This window comes from Leucoraja erinacea, chromosome 22 (assembly GCF_028641065.1).
Source record: "Leucoraja erinacea ecotype New England chromosome 22, Leri_hhj_1, whole genome shotgun sequence".
Classification (NCBI taxonomy): domain Eukaryota; kingdom Metazoa; phylum Chordata; class Chondrichthyes; order Rajiformes; family Rajidae; genus Leucoraja; species Leucoraja erinaceus.
The window spans coordinates 25,933,108-25,955,460 of record NC_073398.1 but is presented as its reverse complement, the minus strand read 5'-3'; the positions used below and the strand labels follow the sequence as shown (position 1 = coordinate 25,955,460).

Genomic DNA, 22,353 nt, shown 5'->3' with positions numbered 1-22,353 from the left:
ATTACAGTCCACAGTCAATGGCATATTGGTTGCAAAACTGGCTGGCTAATAGGAGACAGAGGGTAACAGTGAAAGGGTGATTTTATGAATGGAAGCCCATCACAAGTGTTTTACCACAGAAATGAGCATTTTGGCCCTTATTGTTTGCTACATATGTTTACGATATAGATACTAATGGAAGAGGTATGATTAGCTAGTTTCAAGATTACACAAAAAATGATGGAATTGTATATAGTGAGGAGGATGGTCGCGGATTGCAGAAACATATAGATCAGTTGCTAAGCTGGGCAGAGCAACAGGAAATAGAAGTGCGAAGTGATACAATTTAGGAAGTCAAATAAGGATAGGATACCTGAAGGTGGCAGCACAAGTAGAGATGGGACACAGGATGCTAGCCTTCATCGCTCGGGGCAGAGAATAAAAGAGCAGGAAACACATGGTACAAGCTTTATCGAAAAATTGATGAAGCCACTCCTGGAATATTGTGTACAGTTTTGGTGATGATAGTACAGAAAGGTTGCAATTGCAAGATTTGTTAAGATATTGCTTGAGGTGGAATAGCAGAGAGACATTTTTACAAGGAAGAAGAAAGAGGTTTAAAAGAAACAATTATTTCAGAGCATGATTGGCATTTAGATCTCTCGCTCTCTCTCTCATTTGTGCGTGTGAGATCCCAAAAGCCCACCAAATGGTACACGATAGTGCTACAATTTTTGGCCCACCCTGCTCACCATTGTCCTGTGATGCAAATCAAACAAGTTTAGTTCAGATTGATGGTATATTTTACAAGTTATTAACATTTTTTAAAACTTTCCAAAAATCACTTTTCAAACCACTTTTCCACTTGCCCTGCCCATCAGCCGCATTCGGCGTCACAATCACATTTACATTAAAAATCACGATTTTCATAAAATGAATGAAATTATTCAGTTTTCATTCACAATGGCGTCGCAATGGGATCCCGAATCTCATGCATAAAAAAATTACGATTTTGAAAAAAAATCTAATTCTTCCATTTTCATTAACAGCTGACATTGTGTTTAGGTTATTTAAAAGAAAAAATGCAATTTTCATTGAGAATTGAATTTAAAAACATGATTATCATTGTGGGGAGTGGGATAGGGGGGAAGTTTCATTAAAAAAAGTGCAATTTTCATTGTGGGGTTGGGATAGGGGAGGTGAGGAGTGGGATAGAGGGAGAGGAGGAGGGAAAATGGGGGAGGTGAGGAGGGAGAGTGGGGGAGGCGAGGGGAGTGGGGGATAGGGAGTGGTGGGCAGTGGGGGATGTGAGGGATAGGAGATAGAGGAAGAAGAGGGGTGAAGGGAGGGGTTATGGAGGGAGGGAGTGTGACTGATGGTAGGGGAAAGGAGAGCTGAGGGAGGGAGAGAGTGGATGATGGGATGAGGCGAGGGGAAAGAAGAGGGAGGGTGAAGAGGAAGGGGAGGGAGTGCTGGGGGATGAGGTGGAAATGGAGGATAGGGGTAGGAAGAAAGATGGCGATGCGCAGTTGGGGGAGTGTTGCCATGATTCGCGCCACATCGGGGATCTCTGGCATCACAACGGGAACCCCTCAGCCATGCCTGCGCAGTTGGGGGCTACGGGTCTGTTTGGAATTTTGCCTTGGGGGATGGGCCCAACGGGTCTGCACCTGGTCTAGTATCTAATAAGTTTCTCAATGAGTTTAATCACCAAGGCATACAAGGCCATAGATCAAATCTAGTAAATATCATGAGTATAAATGGTGGCCTCAGGAGATGATTTGGCAGTGTTGTGAAGAGGTCTGTGCGGCAACCGATGATTACGCCGGCCGACGAACGAGAAGTGGAGCCTTGGTGTCGGTGAAGCTTTGGCAGCGGTGAGACCTCGCGGCGATGTGGGCTTGGCGGGTATGGGACTTTGGCGGGGGTGAGGACTCATGGCGGAAGCAATGCCTCAAGGATCGACCCGCAGTTGACGGTCGATGAGAGCGTGGAGGACCGTGAGGGAGGGGGGGGAAGAACAATGGAGGACCCAGCGAAGGGGCTTGCCATGAAGATGGATGGGGGGGGGGGGGGGGGGGGGGGGGGGGGGGAGAACAATGGACAATGGGGACCTGGTGTGGGGGAACCGCTGTGGGTGGTGGGGGAGAGAGAACAAAAGGAAGAGCCACCGTGCTTTGTAATTTTGTCAGCGCTGCAGATGGCCGCAACTTGTACACATGACAATAACGTATTCCATTCATTCCAAATGTATAGATAGGAACTGCAGATGCTGGTTTATACCGAAGATAGACACAAAATGCTGGAGTAAGGCAGCATCTCTGGATAGAAGGAATGGGTGATGTTTCGGGTTGAGACCCTTCTTCAGACTGAAAGTCATGGGAAAGGGAGACACAGAGATAAGGAAGGGTACGGTGTGAAAATGAGAAATCAAAGGAGATGAGTTCAAGGCAAATTTAGATCATTATTAGCTTGGAGAAGGTGACAACGAAGCAAACACAGACAGAATGTAATCAGGGGGACAGTAAGGCTGGTTGGAGAACTGGGAAGGGGAGGGATGGCATCTCATATTTCGCTTGGGCTGCTTACACCCCAGTTTTAGGGTTAGACCTAGCTCAGTACCTGCTGCGTCAACTTCAGCCTCATCGCCTGGCACATGCTCTGAAGCTCGTGGATCTGTTTGTCTTTATCTGACACAGCAATCAGATACTGTTCCTTCAGCCTTTCACTCTGTGCAGTAAAGGATAACTTCTCGGACCTGCAATACATAGCAATATAATTCTATACATGGCAGAAGATCAATGGACTGGCACCCAAACTTGTTTGGTTCTCCAAGTGCTTCAATATAATTCTATTTTCAACATGTCCCCTTTCACAATGTTATCTGTAGAATATTGACCATGATCTGGTTCCCCTTCCAACACTGCCAATGGGGTCTTCAGAGTCCAAATTGACTGCCACAAAATAATGTGGATTTTGAAAAGAACCCTTGTGAACCATATATATGCAACCATTTCAGAGAATCATCAACAAAACTAGATCATTCAGTTCATCTCAGCTATGTTGATCAAATATACCCTACTGCTCCTTGAATAAGACAACCTCTGGGTAGAATGTTTGTTGCTCAAGCCTGTGATCTTGGGGAAGCAACAATGAAACTGTGCTTGGGAACTAACTAAAACCAAAATGTTTGGAGGGTTAGCAAAGAATCAAATAATTACCTTAGGTGTCCTAATTCTTCTTGGCAGGCACTATGTTCTTGCTTCAGTTGCTCCTGCGTCATTTGGTAATTAGCTATCTGTTGCTTTTGATCTTCCAGTTGGACTTGGAGCTGGGATATTTCAGCTGTCTCTTCCCCAATCCTCACATACTGCTGCTGGAGACTGTTCAACTCCTTCAGCTGCAACCGAAAATGGGAAAAATGGAACAAAATGGACAGTTAGGTGTTGCAGATTACCAACTGAACTTTAAGATCATGACTCATTGGGACATGCCAAACCCTGTAGAATGGTGATTCAGGAAGGGCGGATTGGGGAGACAGCACCAGCAGAATGAAGGACACTGCATTTACATTGCAGGCTTGGATAAGACATTGCAGGGCTTTGCCCCCAGAGTGCAACACCTTCCCTTTGACTTGCAATCCATATGTTACAATCAAAGTTTGCACTGAGCTGGTTTCTATTCTACCCCTCTCAGCTTTAGCACTATGTGGATATATTGTCATTTTTTACATTTGTTTTTTTTCCTAAAGATGCCCAAATTGGAGGGGGGGGGGGTGTTGGAATAGTAAAATTTTGTCTCAGTAAATTATTGTCCCCTTTTGGGGTCATGAATGAACAAAATATTTGCATTTTCAGATTTCATCGCCAAAAGTCTCTATCACTATCTCTGAACAGTGTGGGACTATAAATAAAAGAATAACTTTGCTAACATCTCCAACTCCAAGTAAATATTTCTAAAAAATACTTTATGGAAATTTCCATTGACAAACAAATATCAGTGAAAAAATACGAAAAAAATCCAGCAGATGCTAGAACTCTAAAATAAAGAACAGGAAAATACTTAATAGATCATGTGTATGTGTAGAACCAGAACACAGCTAATGTTACAGGTCAAAGAATATGTGCCAGGTGATTAGGATGAAGACCTGAAATAGCATCTCTGTTCCATTCTCACAGATGCAGCCTCAGCTGCTCAGTGTTTCTAGTGTATCTGTTTTTATATTCAAAATATCTTTAAAATGTTCAATGGTAAAAGAAGCGAACATGCTTCATTACTCTTTGTTTTCCATCCATCAACCACTTTAATTTTGAATACCTTTTCTTGCTTATCTCTAATTTCAATTGTTCCAACTTGGTAATTATGGTTTCACTACTCATGTCCCAATTGCTGGAACCTCTTCTCTATACTCTCCAACTCTACCTATTACTCCACTGTACATTGAAAAACAATTTCAAAGGGATTTGAACACAGGGACATTAATATTGTGCCATTACTGGCCAGGCAACGATGACAGTACAGAAATTTGAAAATGACAGGTAAAAGGGGCAATGTATGTTGGGATATACATAGGTAGACAAAAGTGCTGGAGAAACTCAGCGGGTGCAGCAGCATCTATGGAGCGAAGGAAATAAGCAACGTTTCGGGCCAAAACCCTTCTTCAGACCCTTGGGATATACATAGCCGAGCCCAGCGTTAAAGGAAGCAGAGGACAGCTAAAATATAGTTTGGAGATGTAGGCAAGTCCAATTAAAGCTGAGAGTGACAGAAATTATAGTTACCAGTCTATCGCGGTCATTCTGCAATGAAGACAAAGCATTTCTCAGACTCTGCACTTCGCCTGGCTTTGAAGAAAACCCCTGCTTTACTTCATGAACCTTTTTGGTTTTGGCCACTTCATCCATCAGTCTATCTCTCTCATCCTGTAGGGTCATCACTGTTTTGGAAAATGATTTTAACTGAATGGCTGAGCTTTCTAGTTCTAAGGTTAAGTCCTGAACAACTTGCTGATGGGAAGAAAGCTGTGAGCCCAGTTCATCAATGCGGGCCAACAGGCTGTCTTCAATGGTATTGTTGTTCCAAGCTGTCAACTCTGTGGAGAGACGGTTCTTCTCTTCCACTAACTCACAGCATTTGGTTTTAGATTGGGATAGCTCTTGGTGCAATTCTTCACTTCTGCCCTTCTCCATCTCTAAGTCATACGTGTATTTGCTCTGCAATGTCTCAAATTGAACTAGGAGATCATCTCGGTTATCTTGCAACGAACTCATGGCTTTTCCAAAAGATTGGTTCTGTCCTTGGAGGTGTTCAATATTTTCAATCGCTTCTCGCAATCTCTGCTCGGTGTCCATAAGTTCCCTTGCCAATTCAGCCACTCTCTCCTCTGCTGTTTCGGTTTCATTTCTCATGATTCCTTCATTACGCTGCAAATTCTCAAATTCCTTCTCATACTTGGCTTCAGTGTCAATGAGCTTCTGCCTTGTTTCATCTTCAACCCTCACGACTTTCAGCTCGAGCTCAGCTGCCCTTTCCTGTATGGAGAAGAGATTGGTCGTCAGTTCCTCCACTTTGGCTGTCTTTTCATCCAGCTGTTGCTGAAGTATCTGAACAGGCCCACCACTTGTTAACCTTTCTATTTCTTCCTTCAGTTCATCAATGATTTTCTCTGTCAACTGCAAATGTTCATTTTGTTTTTGTTTCTCTTCTTTCAGTTTGTCATTTTCCTGCTCGAGTTCTTTTGAAACGTTCTCCACTTTTTGTAACTTCTTTTCCACATCAGTCTTCTCATTTCCCAATACTTTGTTTCTCTCAAGCTGAATTTGTTGGAACTCCTTGTGCTGAGAATCCTTCAGTAAAATCACCTGATTGAGATCTTCTCGGTATCTCACAAGCTGTGCATTGAGTTTAGCATTTTCGGAATTCAAATCATCCCTCTGACCGTGGTGGCTCCGAAATTCGTTCTTGAGTTTATTGTTCTCAGTGGCAGCCTCCTGAATCAGCTGATCTTTTTCTACAATTGCATCAATGTGTCTTTGCTCCAGTTGTTTGTAGTCACTCAGCACTCTCTCCCGGTCATTCTGGAGAGATGCCATGGACTTTGTTAATGATTCTAGCTTTATCTTGTGCTGCTTTAATTCCTCTTCAGTTTGTCTCAGCTTTGCATCTAGATCTTCACTTTCCCTCCGCAACTTTCTGATTGATTGCTGTCCTTCTGATTTATCCTTTTCCAACTGTTCAACCTGTCTCTCCCAGTGCCTTATTTCTTCAGCATGTTGTTGCTGGGCTTCAGAAATAGCATTGGAAACAGCCTCCTCTTTTGCTGCCAAAAGTGCAACAATCTTTTCTTCTTTTTCTCCAGTCTCTTCATGGAGTCTCTCCGTTAAAGCTTTGCAATTTTGGAGGTCAGACTGCTGCTGCTCACAGGTTAGCATGTAATTCTGTACCTCTGCCTCTCGCTCACTTAAATCTTTCTCCAGGTTTCCCTTGGTCACCTCAAACTTCTCCAGGGAACTGTTCAAACCAGCAATTTGTTCTTTCAGCTTCTTATTTTCTTCTGATAATTTCAATAGTTCATTCTGAGAATCCTTGTGCAACTTTTGGAATTCTTCAGACTTTGAGAAGAGTAGCCGGTTTTCATCTTGAACTTTTTCCATCATTTGCCTCTGATTTTCTTCTTCAATCCTGAACTTTGATTCCCATTCCTGCTCACTGTGCTCCAACCTAGAAAATGGATCCACAAAATTAATAATATTTAAAAAAAAAAGCAAAATACAGGAAGTACTCAGCAGGTCGGTGAGCATTTGTGGTGAGAGAAGTTATGTTTTAGGCCCTTCGTAATTCAAGGTCATCAACCTAAAACATTAACACTGCTTCTCTCTCCATAATGGGCCTGTCCCACTTAGGCGACTTTTTAGGTGACTGCAGGAGACTATGCAGTCTCCACATGGTCGCCACATGTTCACGGGTGGTTGCCAGGGAGTCGCCTTCATGGTCGTGAGGAGTTCCCGCATTCTGGGAACTAGTCACAGCCTCATTACGGTCGCCGCAAATTTTTCAACATGTTGAAAAATTAGCGGCGACCAGAATGCAGTCGCCATGGAGAGTAGCGAGAATTCTCGTGCTATAGGTGGGTCGCCAGGAGGTCCTAGTGGGCTGCCAGGAGGTGGAAGGTTCTTGTAGCTAGTAGCCGGTGCTGACCGGTGAATTTCATTGGCTTATTGGGGAAAAAACACATAAGCAGTATTTTTCAGAACCAAGGATAACCGACCAGTAATGTTAAATGTCCGCTGAGCTTCACAGCCGTTTATCTCTGGCTTCTTAAAAGTTGTCTCCACTCCTTCTCCCCCCCTCTTTTAAAGGACTTACCGTACACTGTGCTTTCACCATCTTAATTACAGCGGCAACCTTCCTGTTCATCGCGGTGTGTGTCTATATCACATTGGCTTTGCACAGTGTGAATTGCACACAGACAGCGCTCCCCCCGCTTGCCCTGTCCCCCGCCTGCATAACGGGCTGGTGTGTGAGAGTGAGTGAGTAAGTGTGTGTGTGCGCGCGCGCGCGTTCCACTCTGACAGTCGCCGTTCCAGTTGCCGGTTTTTCAGGCGCCTGAAAATTACCTGTGGGACAGGTCCATAAGTCTTACTTGATCTGCTATGTATTTCTGTCATTTGCTATTTTTCATTTTCTAATTTCCAATTGCAGTATTTTTGAATTTTGCTCCACAGTATTAAGGTATGGCAGTGAAATTAAGACATTTGAAAGACAAATTTTCTGATAGAGCCTAACTTGCCTTAATTATTTAAAATAATAATCTAAATACTCAATAACAGCCAAGGACATAAAAGGTGGCATATCAGATAATTGTGTAGAATATTAGTTTAACGTGAATATATAACATTTGGCATTAAAGGTCATTAGGCCATGAGTGATAGGAGTAGAATTAGGGCATTCAGCCCATCAAGTCTACTGCTCCATTCAATCGTAGCAGATCTATCTCTCCCACCTAACCCCATTCTCATGCCTTCTCCCCGTAACCTCGGAACCTGTACTATTCAAGAATCTATCTATCTCTGCCTTAAAAATGTCCACTGATTTGGTCTCCAAAGCCTATGGCAAAGATTCTACAGATCCACCACCCTCTGACTAAATACATTTCTCCTCATCTCCTTCCTACAGGAACATCCTTTAAATCTTCTGACCACTAGTCCTAGACTCTCCCACTAGTGGAAACATTCTCTCCACATCCACTCTATCCAAGCCTTTCACTATTCTGTATGTGTCAATGAGGTCCCCCTCATTCTTCCAAACTCCAGCGAGTACAGGCCCAGTGCCAACAAACGCTCATCATAGGTTAACCTATTCAATCCTGGGATCATTCTTGTAAACCTCCTCTGGACCCCCTCCAGAGCCAGCACACCCTTCCTCAGATAGGTGTCCAAAATTGCTCACAATATTCCAAATGTGGCTTTACCAGCGCTTTATAGAGCCTCAGCATTACATCCTTGTTTTTGTATACAAGCCCTCTTGAAATAAATGCTAGCATTGAGTTTGTTTTCTTTACTACAAATTCGACTTGCACCAACACTCCCACGTATATTCTCCACTCCTCTTCCTTGACCTTCAGGTTTCAACCAAACGGAGGGATCATTATTCTTGGATTTTATCTTTATCGATAGCGCAACAATTTGAACAAAACTTGATACTGCACACCGCAGGCAAATGGCGAGTAAAGTGCCCCCTAAAGTGCGCTATTGTGTACCGTTTAGGCTGTATTTCGGGAGCATTCTTTCTCGGAGATCCTCGAGACGTTCATTTATTTCAAATTTCGTCTCTTCATTCCATCTGGGCACACCACCACCGGGCCAGGCAACCCTCTCCCAACTGCGCAGGCGCGGCTGACGGGCCCGGCAAGTGGGACAGCACTGCGCAGGCGTGACTGGCACGTTGAAACGTGTCCCATTCACAGTATTAGGTTCATTAAAGTTTATAAAGTGAATTACTTTTAAAATATAACAAAACGTGATAGTGCACAACGCAGGCGAATGGTGAGTAGGGCGCCCCTAAAATTGGTGCGCTATCATGTAAAGTTTTAGCTGTATTTCAGGAACATACATACATATATACAAGATGAGACTTTTAGTTATAAATAATATAGATAAACTGTAAACCAGCAATTCAGTATTTGGTCTAAAACAAAAGGGCCATCTTTCAAATATCCTTGTTTGTCAGCCACACATACTGGGAAACCATAGGTAATACCCATCATTTTTGTTTGTGCAGAGCCAGTGTTACACATTTGCTCTTGCTTTACCTGGAAAGCTTGATTTTCAGTTCCTCGTGATGAATGGTAGTCTGCCGTAGCTCATTCCTCAGCCTGTTGCAAGAGTCTTCTTTTACCCTGACCTCTTCTTCTTTCTTCAATATCGCCTCATTGAACTTGATTTCCCACTTCTTCGACTCATCAATGATTCTATCACGGTCATTCTGCAAAGAGGACATACTACGGGTGAAAGCTGCCAGCCTGGCCAGATTTTCATTGAAATTTGCCTGAACCTGATTGGTTTCTTCTTTCTTCTTTTCTAACGTGCCCTGCAATGCCTCAATAGAGTCTTCAGCATGCTTCTTCTCACGCTGCAAACTTTCAACTTTCTCCTGCATGTTTTTCAACTCCTTTCTATGTTGATCTTTTTCTAGATTAAGCCTTTTCATTTGTTGTTCTTCCATATGGTTGGTTTGCTCTCTGGACTTATTCTCAAGAGTTTGGATTTCTTCCTCAAGTTTCACCCTGTCTGCCAGAATTCTAGCTGCCTCACTTTGAGCATCATCGAATCGTACTTTATAGGAAAGCAATTCTGATTGGGACTTCTTGCATTCTTCCAATTTTGTTGTTATTTCCTTCCTTGCAGCATCCAAATTCTTCTGGGTCTCTTGCTGAACAAATTCCAATGCCTTGATGGTTTTTTCCAAACCACTGATCTTCTCCTGATACCGAATGCAATCTCTCTGCAGCTGCTTGACCTCTTGTTGTTTTTCCTTAAGAAGCTCCTGTAATTCTTTGTTGTGAATTTTACCCCCTTCTTTTCCCTTTTGCATTGACTTAACTTTTTGCTCAAAGTCCTTTTGCAATTTGGCTGCAACTTCTGCTTTGTCTCTCTGAAGTTGCCTCACCTCTTCTTCCAGTTCATCGACTTGTTTCTGATACCCTCTCATTGTTAGTTCTAACTGTGATATCTGGTCGTTATGCTCTTTTGATTCCTGTTGATAATTGGCAATGCTACTGTTAAGCTCTGCCAACTGATTCATCAGTCGCTCTTCCAGATCATCTTTATCCAAATCTGCAGATGCTTTCTCCTTCTTTACCTCATCGACTTTCTGCTTTAATTGGTGATTATCCAGCTCTAGTTCAGAGACAGTCTTATTTATGTGTTTCCATTCGTCCTTACTTTTAACAAGTTGCTCTTCCAAACTGTGTTGTTCACTTTTCATAAGTTGGTTTGTTTTCTCCAATTCATGCATCGCATTCTCTGTTATTTGCTTGTCATTTTCCAGCTGTCTTAGTTCTTCCATCAAAGTGTGACACTTCTTGTTTGCATTTGGAAATTTCATTATGGTAGCTAAGATCTTGAGGTCCCTCAGGAGAGGCACGGATTGCAGCTGACTCTGCTGAAGAACCTAATTTACTAGTTAATTCTTGTTTAACTTCTACTACAATGGATGTATCGAAAGCTTCTTGCATTTTGATTTCCTGTTCGTGACTGATGTTACTTTGAAATTGGTCTAAACCTTTTTCTCTATTTTCCAGCTTCTCAGCCATCTCTTTCAGTTCCAGTTTCAAAACATTGGTCTCTCTCTCCAAAAAATCTCTTTGAACTTTTAATGTCTCAAGCTCTTTCATCGCCTCTTCTGTTTCCCGTCTTGCTTTCTGAAGGTCCTCCTGAGAATGTCTTTCTTTTAAGTCTGAGGATTCACTTGGCATAATCTGTATTCTTGGTTCAGACTGCTGTTCTGACTGAAGTCTCTCAATTTCTTCTCCAAGTTCCATGATTTTTTGCTGCTTTGATTTAGCAAACTTCCTCATTTTCTCCTTCATACCCTCCTGCTCTTGTATTGCCCCCTCGAGTTGCTTTTCAACCTCTAGTTTCTTAGCTTCTGCCAATTGAATCCTACCGAACAATTCCTGCTTCTCCAGTTTACCAATCTCCAGTACACGACGCATCTTCTCAATCTCACCACTAATATTTTCATAGGACTGCAGAAGTGTTTCATATTCCTTCTGCAATTCTTCATGCCTCCGTTGCCAATCTAAGCTCTCTGCCTTTTGTTCACCTTTTAAGACCTCAATTTCCTGTTGCAATAGATCTTTTTCTTGTGTTATGCCACTAATGATCAGCTTTAAGCTCTCGCATGAAGCACTGATATTTTGGTCCTTTACCAATAATTTATCCACTTCTATAATTAATTTTTCCTTTTGCTCCTCAAGATTTGACAATTTTGTCATTAGGTCTTCTTTATCCTGTCTCAGGTCTTCTGTGACCCGCTCCATTTCGGTCAGTTTCTGACTTAATCCTTCTTTCCACGTTGTTACACTGTCCAGCTCTTCCTTCAGTAATTTGTTTGCCTTCAAATTTTCTTTGCGTGAGATTAACGCAGCTTGTAGCTTCCTCTGTATATGCTGCTTAGACTTTGCTTCTTCAGTATCTTCTTCTTGCTTTTGTCGAGTTTCCAAGATCTCTGTTTGAAGAAGTCTTCTTTCATCTTCAAACACTTTAGCTTGCTCTTCCATTTGAGACTGTAGAGTATTTACAAAATCTTGTTTCTCAGAGAGCTTCTGTTCCAGGTTATCGAAAAGCGCTTTTTTTTCCTGCAGCTGAATATAGAAATGTTCTCTTTCTTCATCTTTTTTCTGCAAAATGACTTTCAACTTCTCATATTGCTTACTTAGAATGGCCAGGTCTTCAGAAACACAACTTTCAGCTGTGGTTGTCTCTAAAGCTTCTGCATGTGATTCTGTGTTCTCATATCTTTTTCTCAGAAGTTCAACTTCTTTAAGTAACTCCTCTTTCTCCAAGCGGTGGGTTTCTTGCAGCTCAGAGATTTCATCCTGAGACATTGCTGTTTTTTCCAAATTTCGCTGCTCAAGATCTGCCAAATTCTGCACTTTTAATTCAAGTTCATATTTTTCATTGGCGACCTTCTCAAGTTCTTCCTTTAATCGTACCACCAAAGTATCTTCACTTCTTGGTTCAAATACTTCTCCATCTACCTGAACCACCTCTGTCTTCGAAGACTCCACCAACTCAAAGCCCCAATCTAAATGCTGATCCCTCTCCGGCAACTCCTTCTCTGGGATACTTTCTTCCTCAGACTTCCGCCGATGTAGTTTTCCCGGATGAAATTCTCCAGCTGAAGGAGGCTTCACTTCCAATAGCAGGCTCTGCTCTTTCATTCTTAAAAGTTCTTCACAAATTCTTTCTTTCTCCTGACTTTGTTGATTGAAATTCTCCAGCAAAGCATTATATTCCTGCTTCTGTTGTTTCGCTTGTTCCCTATGGAGTCTATTTTTCTCCTGAGCCTTTTTAATTGTGTCCTTGCGCAAACTGACGGCTTCCTCAAGCTTCTTCTGCAGCTGATCCTTCTCTTTTTCCAAAATGGAGAGCTTAGCCTCAAACTCACTTTGCTTACTTTTTACTGAACTTTCCACTGAGCTAGTGGGCTCAGGTACAGTTTCAGAATCTATTTCTGTGCCCTCGTTCTTAACATCCTTCTCTTCCATCTCATGTTGCAATGTTACCTGTTGAATGGCCACCTGCTTGAGCAACGTAGTTGCTTCCAGTGAATTCACCTCATCTGCCTTTTCCTGAAGCTTTTGTCGCAGATCCTCTACCAAATTCTGAAGGTGACAAACAGTATCTTCTTGATCTTGGAGAGCTTTCCTAACATTCTGCAAATCTGCTTCTCTCTCGGAAAGCGTCCTAACTAGATCAACTGTATGTTGATCCTGGATCTGAATTTCTTCACATGGTTTCACTATCTCTGCAGATTTTAGATCACTGCATCCTGTTTTGTTTCCTGATGGAGAGCTTTCCTGCGCTTCAAAGTTTTTATTGATTGCTTCCTGTTTCATTTCTTCCACCTTTTTTAAAAGCTCTTTCCTCTTTATCAACACTGCTTGGAGTCTTCTTTTTACTTGCTCATTCTCCTTCGTTAGGTTTTCTACTTGTTTCTCTAAATCATTTTTCTCTTTCAGTAACAGGTCAAATCTGTCAATGCTATTTTGTGCAACGTCAGTCTGTTCTTCGTCCTTGATGGATCGCTCATGCTCACTAATGGGTTTCTCCTCTTCTTTACTTTCCTGTTCTCTTTGCAGCAACAACAGCTGCTCCTTCAACTGTTTCAGTTGGTTCCCCAATGAAAATTTATCTTCGTTCAATTCTACCATTTTCTCGGACATACTCACAGTGACCTCAGCCATTTCGCTGTCCTTTTCTGACAGACTCACCTGAAGTTGCTGAACTTTGCTTACATTTTCATAAAGACTTTGCTGCACACTCAGCAATTCCTGCTCCTTGAAAACCACCTTCTGTAGTAGCTCCTCGATTTTGGATTTATCATCTTTGACAAGCTGTTCCAAGTTCAAGGATGCTTCTTCCTTCTCTTGAAACTCCCCTCTCAAAGCTGTAATGACTGCCTCTTGCTCAGTGACCTGACACTGGATGATGTCCATCTCCTGCTCCAGGGCTTCAATTTTCACATCCTTTGATCTAGATTCGTTTTCTGCACTGCAAAACTGCTCTTGCAATAAGCTATTCTGCATACTCATGTTTTCCAAAACCAAAAGGCTCCTTTTCCCTTCATCAACAGCCTCTTCCTCCACTTTTGTCAGTTTTTCTTTTAATTGAGGTAATGTGGACAATTCATCACTATAATGCTGAATCTGACTGAGAAGCTCGTTCTTCTCTTCACTCAGGTTGTTAATGGCTTCCTTTGCATTCACCGTCTCCTCCTTGTAATCCAAAATTATCTGATTTAACCTCATCAATTCCTCATGTTTATCCTCCAGCTGCTTGCTGTAGGAGCCCTCCACCTCTTCCAAGTTCTTTTCAAGTTCTTGTATGCGCACTTGCAGTTTCTCAGATTCTTTGCTTTGAACCACATGAAACTCGGGAATACTTCCTGAAGTTCCACCATCCTGTTCATTTCCCAAGATCATTTGTAATTCTTCGTGTGTGGCGGAGCTGTATTCCAGTTGTTCCCCAGGTCTGTACATTTCTGTGGTGGAATAGATATGCTCTTCTAGATGGACAACTGTTGTACTACTCTGCTCTACTTGAACAACAGAAGTAGTCTTCCCCTCCAGCTGTACTGAAACCGTCATGCTCTCCACTTCAGCACCTGAACTGGCCCTTTCTTTCATTATCATGATGGTGCTTATTCCTTCCTTCGTCTCTGCGATTATGTCAACATTCTCATTTAAGGCCAACATCGCTTCTTGTTGCTCAGGTATAAGTTGATTTCTATCCTCCAAACTTTGTTGGCAGAAAATCCCATCTTCGGTCAACGGTGAATGCTGCCTGTCCAATACCTGCTGATTATTTTGGACTTCTGCCAGTTGATATGTAACTGGAGCAGGCTCTTTGTCTTTGTCAGAACTGGCCCTCAGCAGGGAATCAACCTCACTGCTTTCCTCAGTCTTTACTTCAATGTGCTGAATTAAAAAGAAAAAAGTAAAAGTTCAGTTACTGCTGTACAATGAGAAGTTCAGAAATGGTGCATATATGGTTAAATTAGATAGGGGATATAAATAGCATATAAAATTACAATTCAGACTTCTTGGCTATTTGCAATTTCCTTTGTCTTAACATTAGCAAATAAACCATCAGTCAGAAATCTGGAATAAACTCAGGAACACTTCTTGCAATTAAACCACCCTGCATTTTTTTCCCCCAAATAAAGCTATAGTTCTCCATGTGAGGTGGAACTTTATTCTAAAGTTAGGCACTAGGGGAACAAGAAGAATATAGTTCCTATATTCTTGTTGTTCCCCGGATCTGCACACTTCTGTAGTGGAATAGTTATGCTGTTCTTTATAAATGACTGGTTTTGTCAACCTTTTGTTCAGATGCTTAAATGCTCCCTTCTTTAGCTTGATGTATTTTTACATAAATACAAGTCATGGGATGGTGCTGCTAATACATAATGATAAAGAAAGGACAGTACAAGCGTAGTCAGCATTAGCAAGGTTTCTAGTCTGAGTTTATTTCTAACGTACAACATAGAAATATAGAAAGATAGGAAATAGGTGCAGGAGTAAGCCACTCGCCCTCGGGCCAGCACCGCTGATCATGGCGGAGCATCCAAAATCAGTACCCTGTTCCTGCTTTTTCCCCATATTCCTTGATTCCGTTAGCCCTAAGAGCTAAATCTAACTCTCTCTTGAAAACATCTAGTGAATTGGCCTCCGCTGCCTTCTGTGGAAGAGAAATCCACAGATTCACAACTCCATCTGAGTACTAAATGGCCTACCCTTATATTATACAATGACCCCTGGTTCTGGACTCACCCAACATGATGAATATTTTTCCTGCATCTAGCCTGTCCAATTCCTTAAGCAGGGGGTGGGGGGGGGGGGGGGGGGGGGGGGGGGGGGGGGGGGGGGGGGGGGGGGGGGAACTCTTCAAGTTTGACCATATCTTCAAGTTTGACAATATCTCTGTCTTCTAGTATTCTAAATGCGGTCTCACCAACAACGTCTTATACAACTGCAACATGACCTCCCCACTTCTATCCACTTCCATCCCCAGATGGTCATCTGTCCCATCCTAGGATGGTGCCTGATGTGCTAGGTTCCTGCAGTACTTTGTATTTTGTTCAAGATTCCAATATATGCAGTCCCTAGCATGTCCAAGACTTGTATTTATGTATCTCCTCACTCTGAAGCTTCTCAGAGACGACTGCCACAATATGAAGCTGGAATTGAAACTCATGACAGTAGGGAAGGTACAGCACAAGGTTCCTGTACCTGAACTTCCATCGGTTCTGCTGCTTCTTGTTCTGGTTTAGGGACATCGTGAAGATTCTCTACGTTGCCAGCCTGCTCTGAAAAGTTAAATATTTGTTTATAATCAACCTCTGAGTTTAGATATTCCTTATGTATATTCAAATTTCCACTAGGATGTTTGCGACAGTATACACTGCCAGCTGCGTGAAAACCCCCAGTTTTCAATGTCAGGCTGGAAATGTCAGCTTGAAAATCAGGTCATTTACTGCACAACTCTGGATAAAATATCAGCATCCAATGAGTCTCCTGGCCAATGCCCACTAAGACCCCTGGCTAACACCAGGGCACTGCCCGGTGAGAATTCTGACCAGACTGGGCACAGTGCTCAGTCCTGGCCAACATAACATTTTCGAAGTGCCTTTGGAATAGCACTCACACAACTGAGTGCAGAGCATTCCATCATGTGCTTAACTTGTGACTTATAGGTGGTGGATTGGCCTTGGTGTAGCAAAATATGAGTTACTTGCTGTAAGGTTCCCAGCGCTTTCTGGGACCATTATCTATGCATCTGGTCCATATATGATGTTGAGGCACTCAGCAGTGGTAATGCAACTGAATATCAATGGTAGGATCCAAAACCAGCTGACTATCCGGGAGCTCAACCTAAGATTGACCACCTAGCTATAGCAATTGCTAAGGAAAGATGTTGTTAAGCTAGAAAGAGTACAGAGAAAATTAACAAAAATGTTACTAGGACGAAGTCCTGACCTAAAGGGAGAGGCTGGGCAGACTAGGACTTATTCCGAGGAGTGCCGGAGCTGATGGATGGTCTTATAGTAGCAATGTTACAAAATTTTGAGATTTAAAAAATCAAGTCTGTAATTTATCCCATCAGATAAAGCATAAAAAGAAGTTTAATTTGACACCTAATTCACTTTCATATCTCAAGTATTTAAAAAGTTATGGCCATTTTCATACTCGGAAATTAGCATCTTGTTCCCTATTGATTTTCTATGGACAAGACAAAAAAGCTGTGATCGTGTGCTGTCAAAAGGCCATAACCTTCTTAAAAATTAAGAGAACTGAATGAAATTTTCAGTTATCGTAGATTGAACCATTCTGAAACAAATATAAAATAATCTTACTTGGGATGACCTGAAATTAAAACATATAATTAGTTAGTTACCCAAGTGTAGCTAATTTCAAACTTCAATTACTAGATCTAAACATCTGTCCATTTCTTAATAAATTATTAACATTTTTAAATAGCCCAAGTGTCCAAATAATATTCATAAATAATTCACAATAAAACATGATTTTGAAATCTGACATTAATTTATAGGCCAAATGGAAGGAATTTAGTGTTCAATTGCTGTAAATTAAAGTCCATTTAAATCAGCTTTCTAATGGGTTCCTGTGAACGCGCTGGTTTAGAACGTTCACATTGCGGTGGATTTGTGCCCTCAAATGCACAGAAAAATACAGCGGGATATAATGGGCCCAAAATTAGCTACTCGCAATAGTAAACTTTGTATAAAGGGTTCTTAAGAAGCCCTTTTTAATGTAAAAATAAGCTACATACCTTCTGTACACAGCTCCATGCGGCCCTGTGGTTGCGTGAGGTCGCGGGTTTAGAGAGTGATTTTTAAACTATTATAACTATTATACAAGGCCATAAGAACTAATAATACCTTTTGCGACGGGGTCTTTCAGCAATTTTTCTTTAATGATTTACTAAGCTGAACATCTTCGATTGGAACAGCCTAGTGAAAATCGCATTTTAAACCCACCCCCTCTAAACGGCGCCAAAATCGCGCACACGGGCTGGGGCAGATTTTCAGCCACGTTTCAGGTAGGCTTTGCAACATACCTACTTATAGAGGTGTATAAGATCATGAGAGGAAAAGATTGGGGAAATGCAGAGTCTTTTACCCAGAGTAGGGGAACCAAGAACCAGAGAACATATGTTTAAGGTGAGATGGATAAGATTTAATAGGAACTTGAGGGCAACGTTTTCCACACAGAGAGTGGTGGGTAAATGGAGCGAGCTGCCAGAGGTGGTAGTTGAGGCAGGTACTATAACAACATTTAAGGGACATTTGGACAGGTAGGAAAGGTTTATTGGGATATATGACAAGCACAGCCTGGTGGGACTAACGTAGATTTGGCATCATGGTCGGTATAGGAAAGTTGTGACGAAGGGCCTGTTTTGAGTTAGATTTAGTTCTTAGGGCTAAAGGAATCAAAGGATATGAGGAAAAAGCAGGAACGGGATACTGATTTTAGATGAGCAGCCATGATCATATTGAATGGGGCTGCTGGCTCGAAGGATCAAATGGCCTTCTCCTGCACCTATGTTTCTGTGCTGCATGGCTCTAAATGAAACAATGTCTGTTGCTACATGTAGTGGATCTCCTATCGCATTGATTATAGGTTATTTGAGGACTCATCTGGATATTTGAATGTGTAACATCTCCAAACCTTGCCCAGCAATAATCAATGCAACACATGATCTTCTGGCAGAGACTTAGAACGTAATTTCAGGTATAAATATTATTCAAGTATTTATTGTTCACAGTTACTTTTTTCTCGTCAAGTACAGCTAACAATTTCTCCATTTCATCCAAGCACCATCATTACCTGCAGTACTTTGTGAAATGTCTCCAGATTGGGTTGCTTGGTTCAGTACCACAGTTTCCAATAATGTGGTGCCAGTATCTTCAGTCTAATTAAAAAGAAAAAAAAAACATAAGTAATATTCAATAATGTTTTGCTGTGATAACAATCAAATTACATAATCTCAGTTGATAAGATTCATGAAGCCCATCATGCAGCTCAGCAATTGAATCCTCAACTTCCTCATTGGCAGACCACAATCAGTAAGAACTGCCAACACCAATTCCTCCTTGATAAACATCAACACAAGAGCACCTCAAGGCTGTGAGCTCAATCCCCTTCTGTACTCTTACTTTACCCAAGACTATATAGTCAGACATAGCTCCTGCACCATCTTTTACCAACGTTGTTGGATGAATAAGGAGTAATGATTAATCAGAAAAAGGAGGGATATTAATAATGTGATTGATGCACAAAGAACTGCAGATGCTGGAATATTGACTCAGGCAGCACCTATGGAGGACATGGATAGGTGACGTTTAATGTTGGGACACTTCTTCAGACTCAAACAATGGCCGTGGTAGCGAGTTCAGACAAAACATGGTTGAAGAGCAGGAGAGCGACAAAATTCTAAGAGGGGAGTAGTGAGAGACTCACACTGAGGAGAAAACCGATTCAAGATTTTGTAGTGGAGCAGTAAAATGGAGACATAAAGGGGCTGTCCCACTGAGGCAACCTCATCTGCGAGTTTACACGAGTTTGCCCTCGACTCAAACTCGCAGCAGGGTCAACACGTGGTCCTAGGAGGTCCTATGAGGTCACTCAAACTCTCCTTCATGCTCGGAGTTTTTAGGAGCAGGGAAAACCGACCGGTAGGAAAAATACGTGCGTGTGTGTGTGCGCGAGCGTGCGTGCGTAAAGCCAGACACAAAAACGCCGAGATATTTACAATCTTGGTAGGGATTTAACTTATGATTTCATAAATGCACTCCTCTCTAAATTTGGTCAATTATTTCCCCAGATTTTGAATAACGTTGTTCACAAAACTCACTTTTAAAAATATCATCGCCGCTTGCCAGCTGTTGATGACACAATACCCACATGCCCACCAATCCAGGCCCACCTGCCTCCTGGCCCCAACCCCCGCCGCTGTGGATTAAAGGCGCAGAAAGATCGAGAAAGTTCTGCAGAACAAAGATTCTACAGCTCCGTTCCGCTATAGGACCTTTGTTCGGCAGTGGCGCCTCACGCGCTGAACCTTCTCCTCACTGTCGGTGCAGCTCGTGAAGCCCTGCCCGCCTGCACGCTCATTCCAGCTGTGGGTTTCCAGAGTCAGAAGCCGCTTCTCTCTGTCTCCTCATTTGACAGCACACTCACTCGTCCGGCTCCCCTCTCTACCAAATATCCTACACCGCTATAGGATCTTTGCTCTCTACCCATCACTGGGAAAGTCAAGGATCCAAAAACTGTGCTCATCAACAAGGCGGTGGTGAAGAGAGTCAACAGCTTCAAGATACTGGACATGCTTGTCTCTGAATATCTGTCTTGGGCTGAGCACATGGATGCAATCACAAAGATTGCTCATCAATGCCTCAACTTCCTTAGATGTTTGAAGAGATTTGGTGTATCCCTTAATATTCTATCAAAGTTCTACAGGTATATGATACACAGCATACTGACCAGCTGCATCGCAGCCTGGTTCAGTAACTCTAACACCCAGGACTGAAAGCAGCTGTAGAAAGTGTTAGACATTGGCCAATCCAACTCGGGTACTGACCTGACCTTCCTGTCATGGAAGGGATCTACAGGAGGCACCGACTCAAAAATTGCAGCTAACTATCATTAAAGACTGACATTACCCTGCCCACGCTCTCACCTCACTATTGTCATCGGGAAGGTTATGTTTTTTTATAGAACCTAGAATCCAAACTGCTTTCAATTCTTGAACACATATAACTGGCATTATCTGTAGCTTCGTCATGATTTCATCTATCAGCGCAGCCAAGAGATTGAATTGAAATCCTACTCATTGTTGGCTTAAAACACAAATTAGCGGTATATTTACCAATAGAGCTCTTGAAAAGGTTCAGGTGCTGGTGTTCATATAAAACGTTGTGTCATTGTACACATGCAACTATAAAATTGTCCCCATTATGATGTAGTTAACTGACTGTCCATAATCTTGTGTTAATAAGATGTGAGAGATTCAATCAGCTGCAGGACAGAAGCAGGCTGTGTTGTTTAAGCCATGTTCTCTCACCGAAAGCCTATTATCTCCTATATTAAGGCTCAAGGTGCCTCTGCTTCCCCAGTGACCTCAGATTATTTAAACATGACCTGCTGCAAATAAAAAATCTATTTTTAGACTTTCCCTTTTTGTTCGATGAACAATTACAGTGCAAATCTTCTGCTCCAAAACTGGGGAAGGGTATTTTTAATAATACCAGGATATTAAAGGCACAAGACAAATGGACTTTGTAGGGGACAGGCTATCAGTGAAAGTGATGGGTTTTTAGAAACTGGGTATTAGATGGAAGGGCTTTGATGGTAGAATTAAAAAAAAAAAATTTGAACGTCTTTGATAGATTAGTTAATGTATTCTCACCCCAACTTTGACTTTTAAATCATGATGGGGAGTGGCTGCAGAAAATGCATTTCTTAGACAATAGACAAGAGGTGCAGGAGTAGGCCATTGGGCCTTTCGAGGGACCTTCATGGCTGATTATCTCCAATCAGTACCCCGTTCCTGCCTTCTTCCCATATCCCCCGACTCCACTATCTTTAAGAGCCCTATCTAGCTCTCTCTTGAAAGTATCCAGAGAACCGGCCTCCACTGCCCTCTGAAGCAGAGGATTCCACAGACTAACAACTCTCTGTGAGAAAAAGTGTTTCCTCGTCTCCGTTCTAAATGGCTCACCCCTTATTCTTAAACTGTGGCCCCTGGTTCTGGACTTGCCCATCATCAGGAACATGTTTCCTGCCTCTAGCGTGTCCAAACCCTTAATAATCTTATATGTTTCAATAAGATCCCCTCTCATCCTTCTAAATTCCAGAGTATACAAGCCCAGCCGCTCCATTCTCTCAGCATATGACAGTCCCGCCATCCCCGGATTAACCTTGTAAACCTATGCTGCATTCCCTCAATAGCAAGAATGTCCTTCCTCAAATTAGGGGAAAAAAAACTGCACACAATACTCCAGGTGTGGTCTCACTAGGGCCCTATACACTGCAGAAGGACCTCTTTCCTCCTATACTCAGCTCCTCTTGTTATAAAGGCCAACATGCCATGCCATTTGCTTTCTTCACTTCTTGCTGCACCTGCATGCTTACTTTCATAGACTGATGTACATGGACCCCCCAGATCCCGCTGTACTTCCCTTTTCCCAACTTGAGGCCATTTTGATAGAAATCTGCCTTCCTGTTTTTGCTACCAAAGTGGATAACCTCACATTTATCCACATTAAACTGCATCTGCCATCATCTACCCATTCACCCAACCTGTCCAAGTCACCCTGCATTCTCATAGCATCCTCCTCACAGTTCACACTGCCACCCTGCTTTGTGTCATCTGCAAATTTGCTAATGTTACTTTGAATCCTTTGCTTTGAATTTCTTGCTTTCCTTTCACATAAAATTAAGCACCAAGGATTGGTCTGGAAATGTGATATAATGATTTGATCGAATAAAAATACCATTCACCTCTATTTGACTCAATCCAGCTAATCCTAATCCAGTTGATATGATTTAAACTGCAGTTTACC

The 22,353-nt window shown here is 42.2% G+C and overlaps 1 protein-coding gene across 1 annotated transcript in view; it reads right to left on the bottom strand.

The window, feature by feature from the left end:
- LOC129708055 (golgin subfamily B member 1-like) overlaps nucleotides 1-22,353 on the bottom strand; it is a 65,062-nt gene that overhangs the window by 13,996 nt on the left and 28,713 nt on the right. Inside the window, 7 exon segments of the mRNA XM_055653599.1 lie at nucleotides 2,602-2,737; nucleotides 3,201-3,379; nucleotides 4,761-6,699; nucleotides 9,290-10,575; nucleotides 10,577-14,683; nucleotides 15,998-16,074; nucleotides 18,617-18,701. Of these exon segments, the coding sequence (XP_055509574.1) occupies nucleotides 2,602-2,737; nucleotides 3,201-3,379; nucleotides 4,761-6,699; nucleotides 9,290-10,575; nucleotides 10,577-14,683; nucleotides 15,998-16,074; nucleotides 18,617-18,701 (7,809 nt within the window).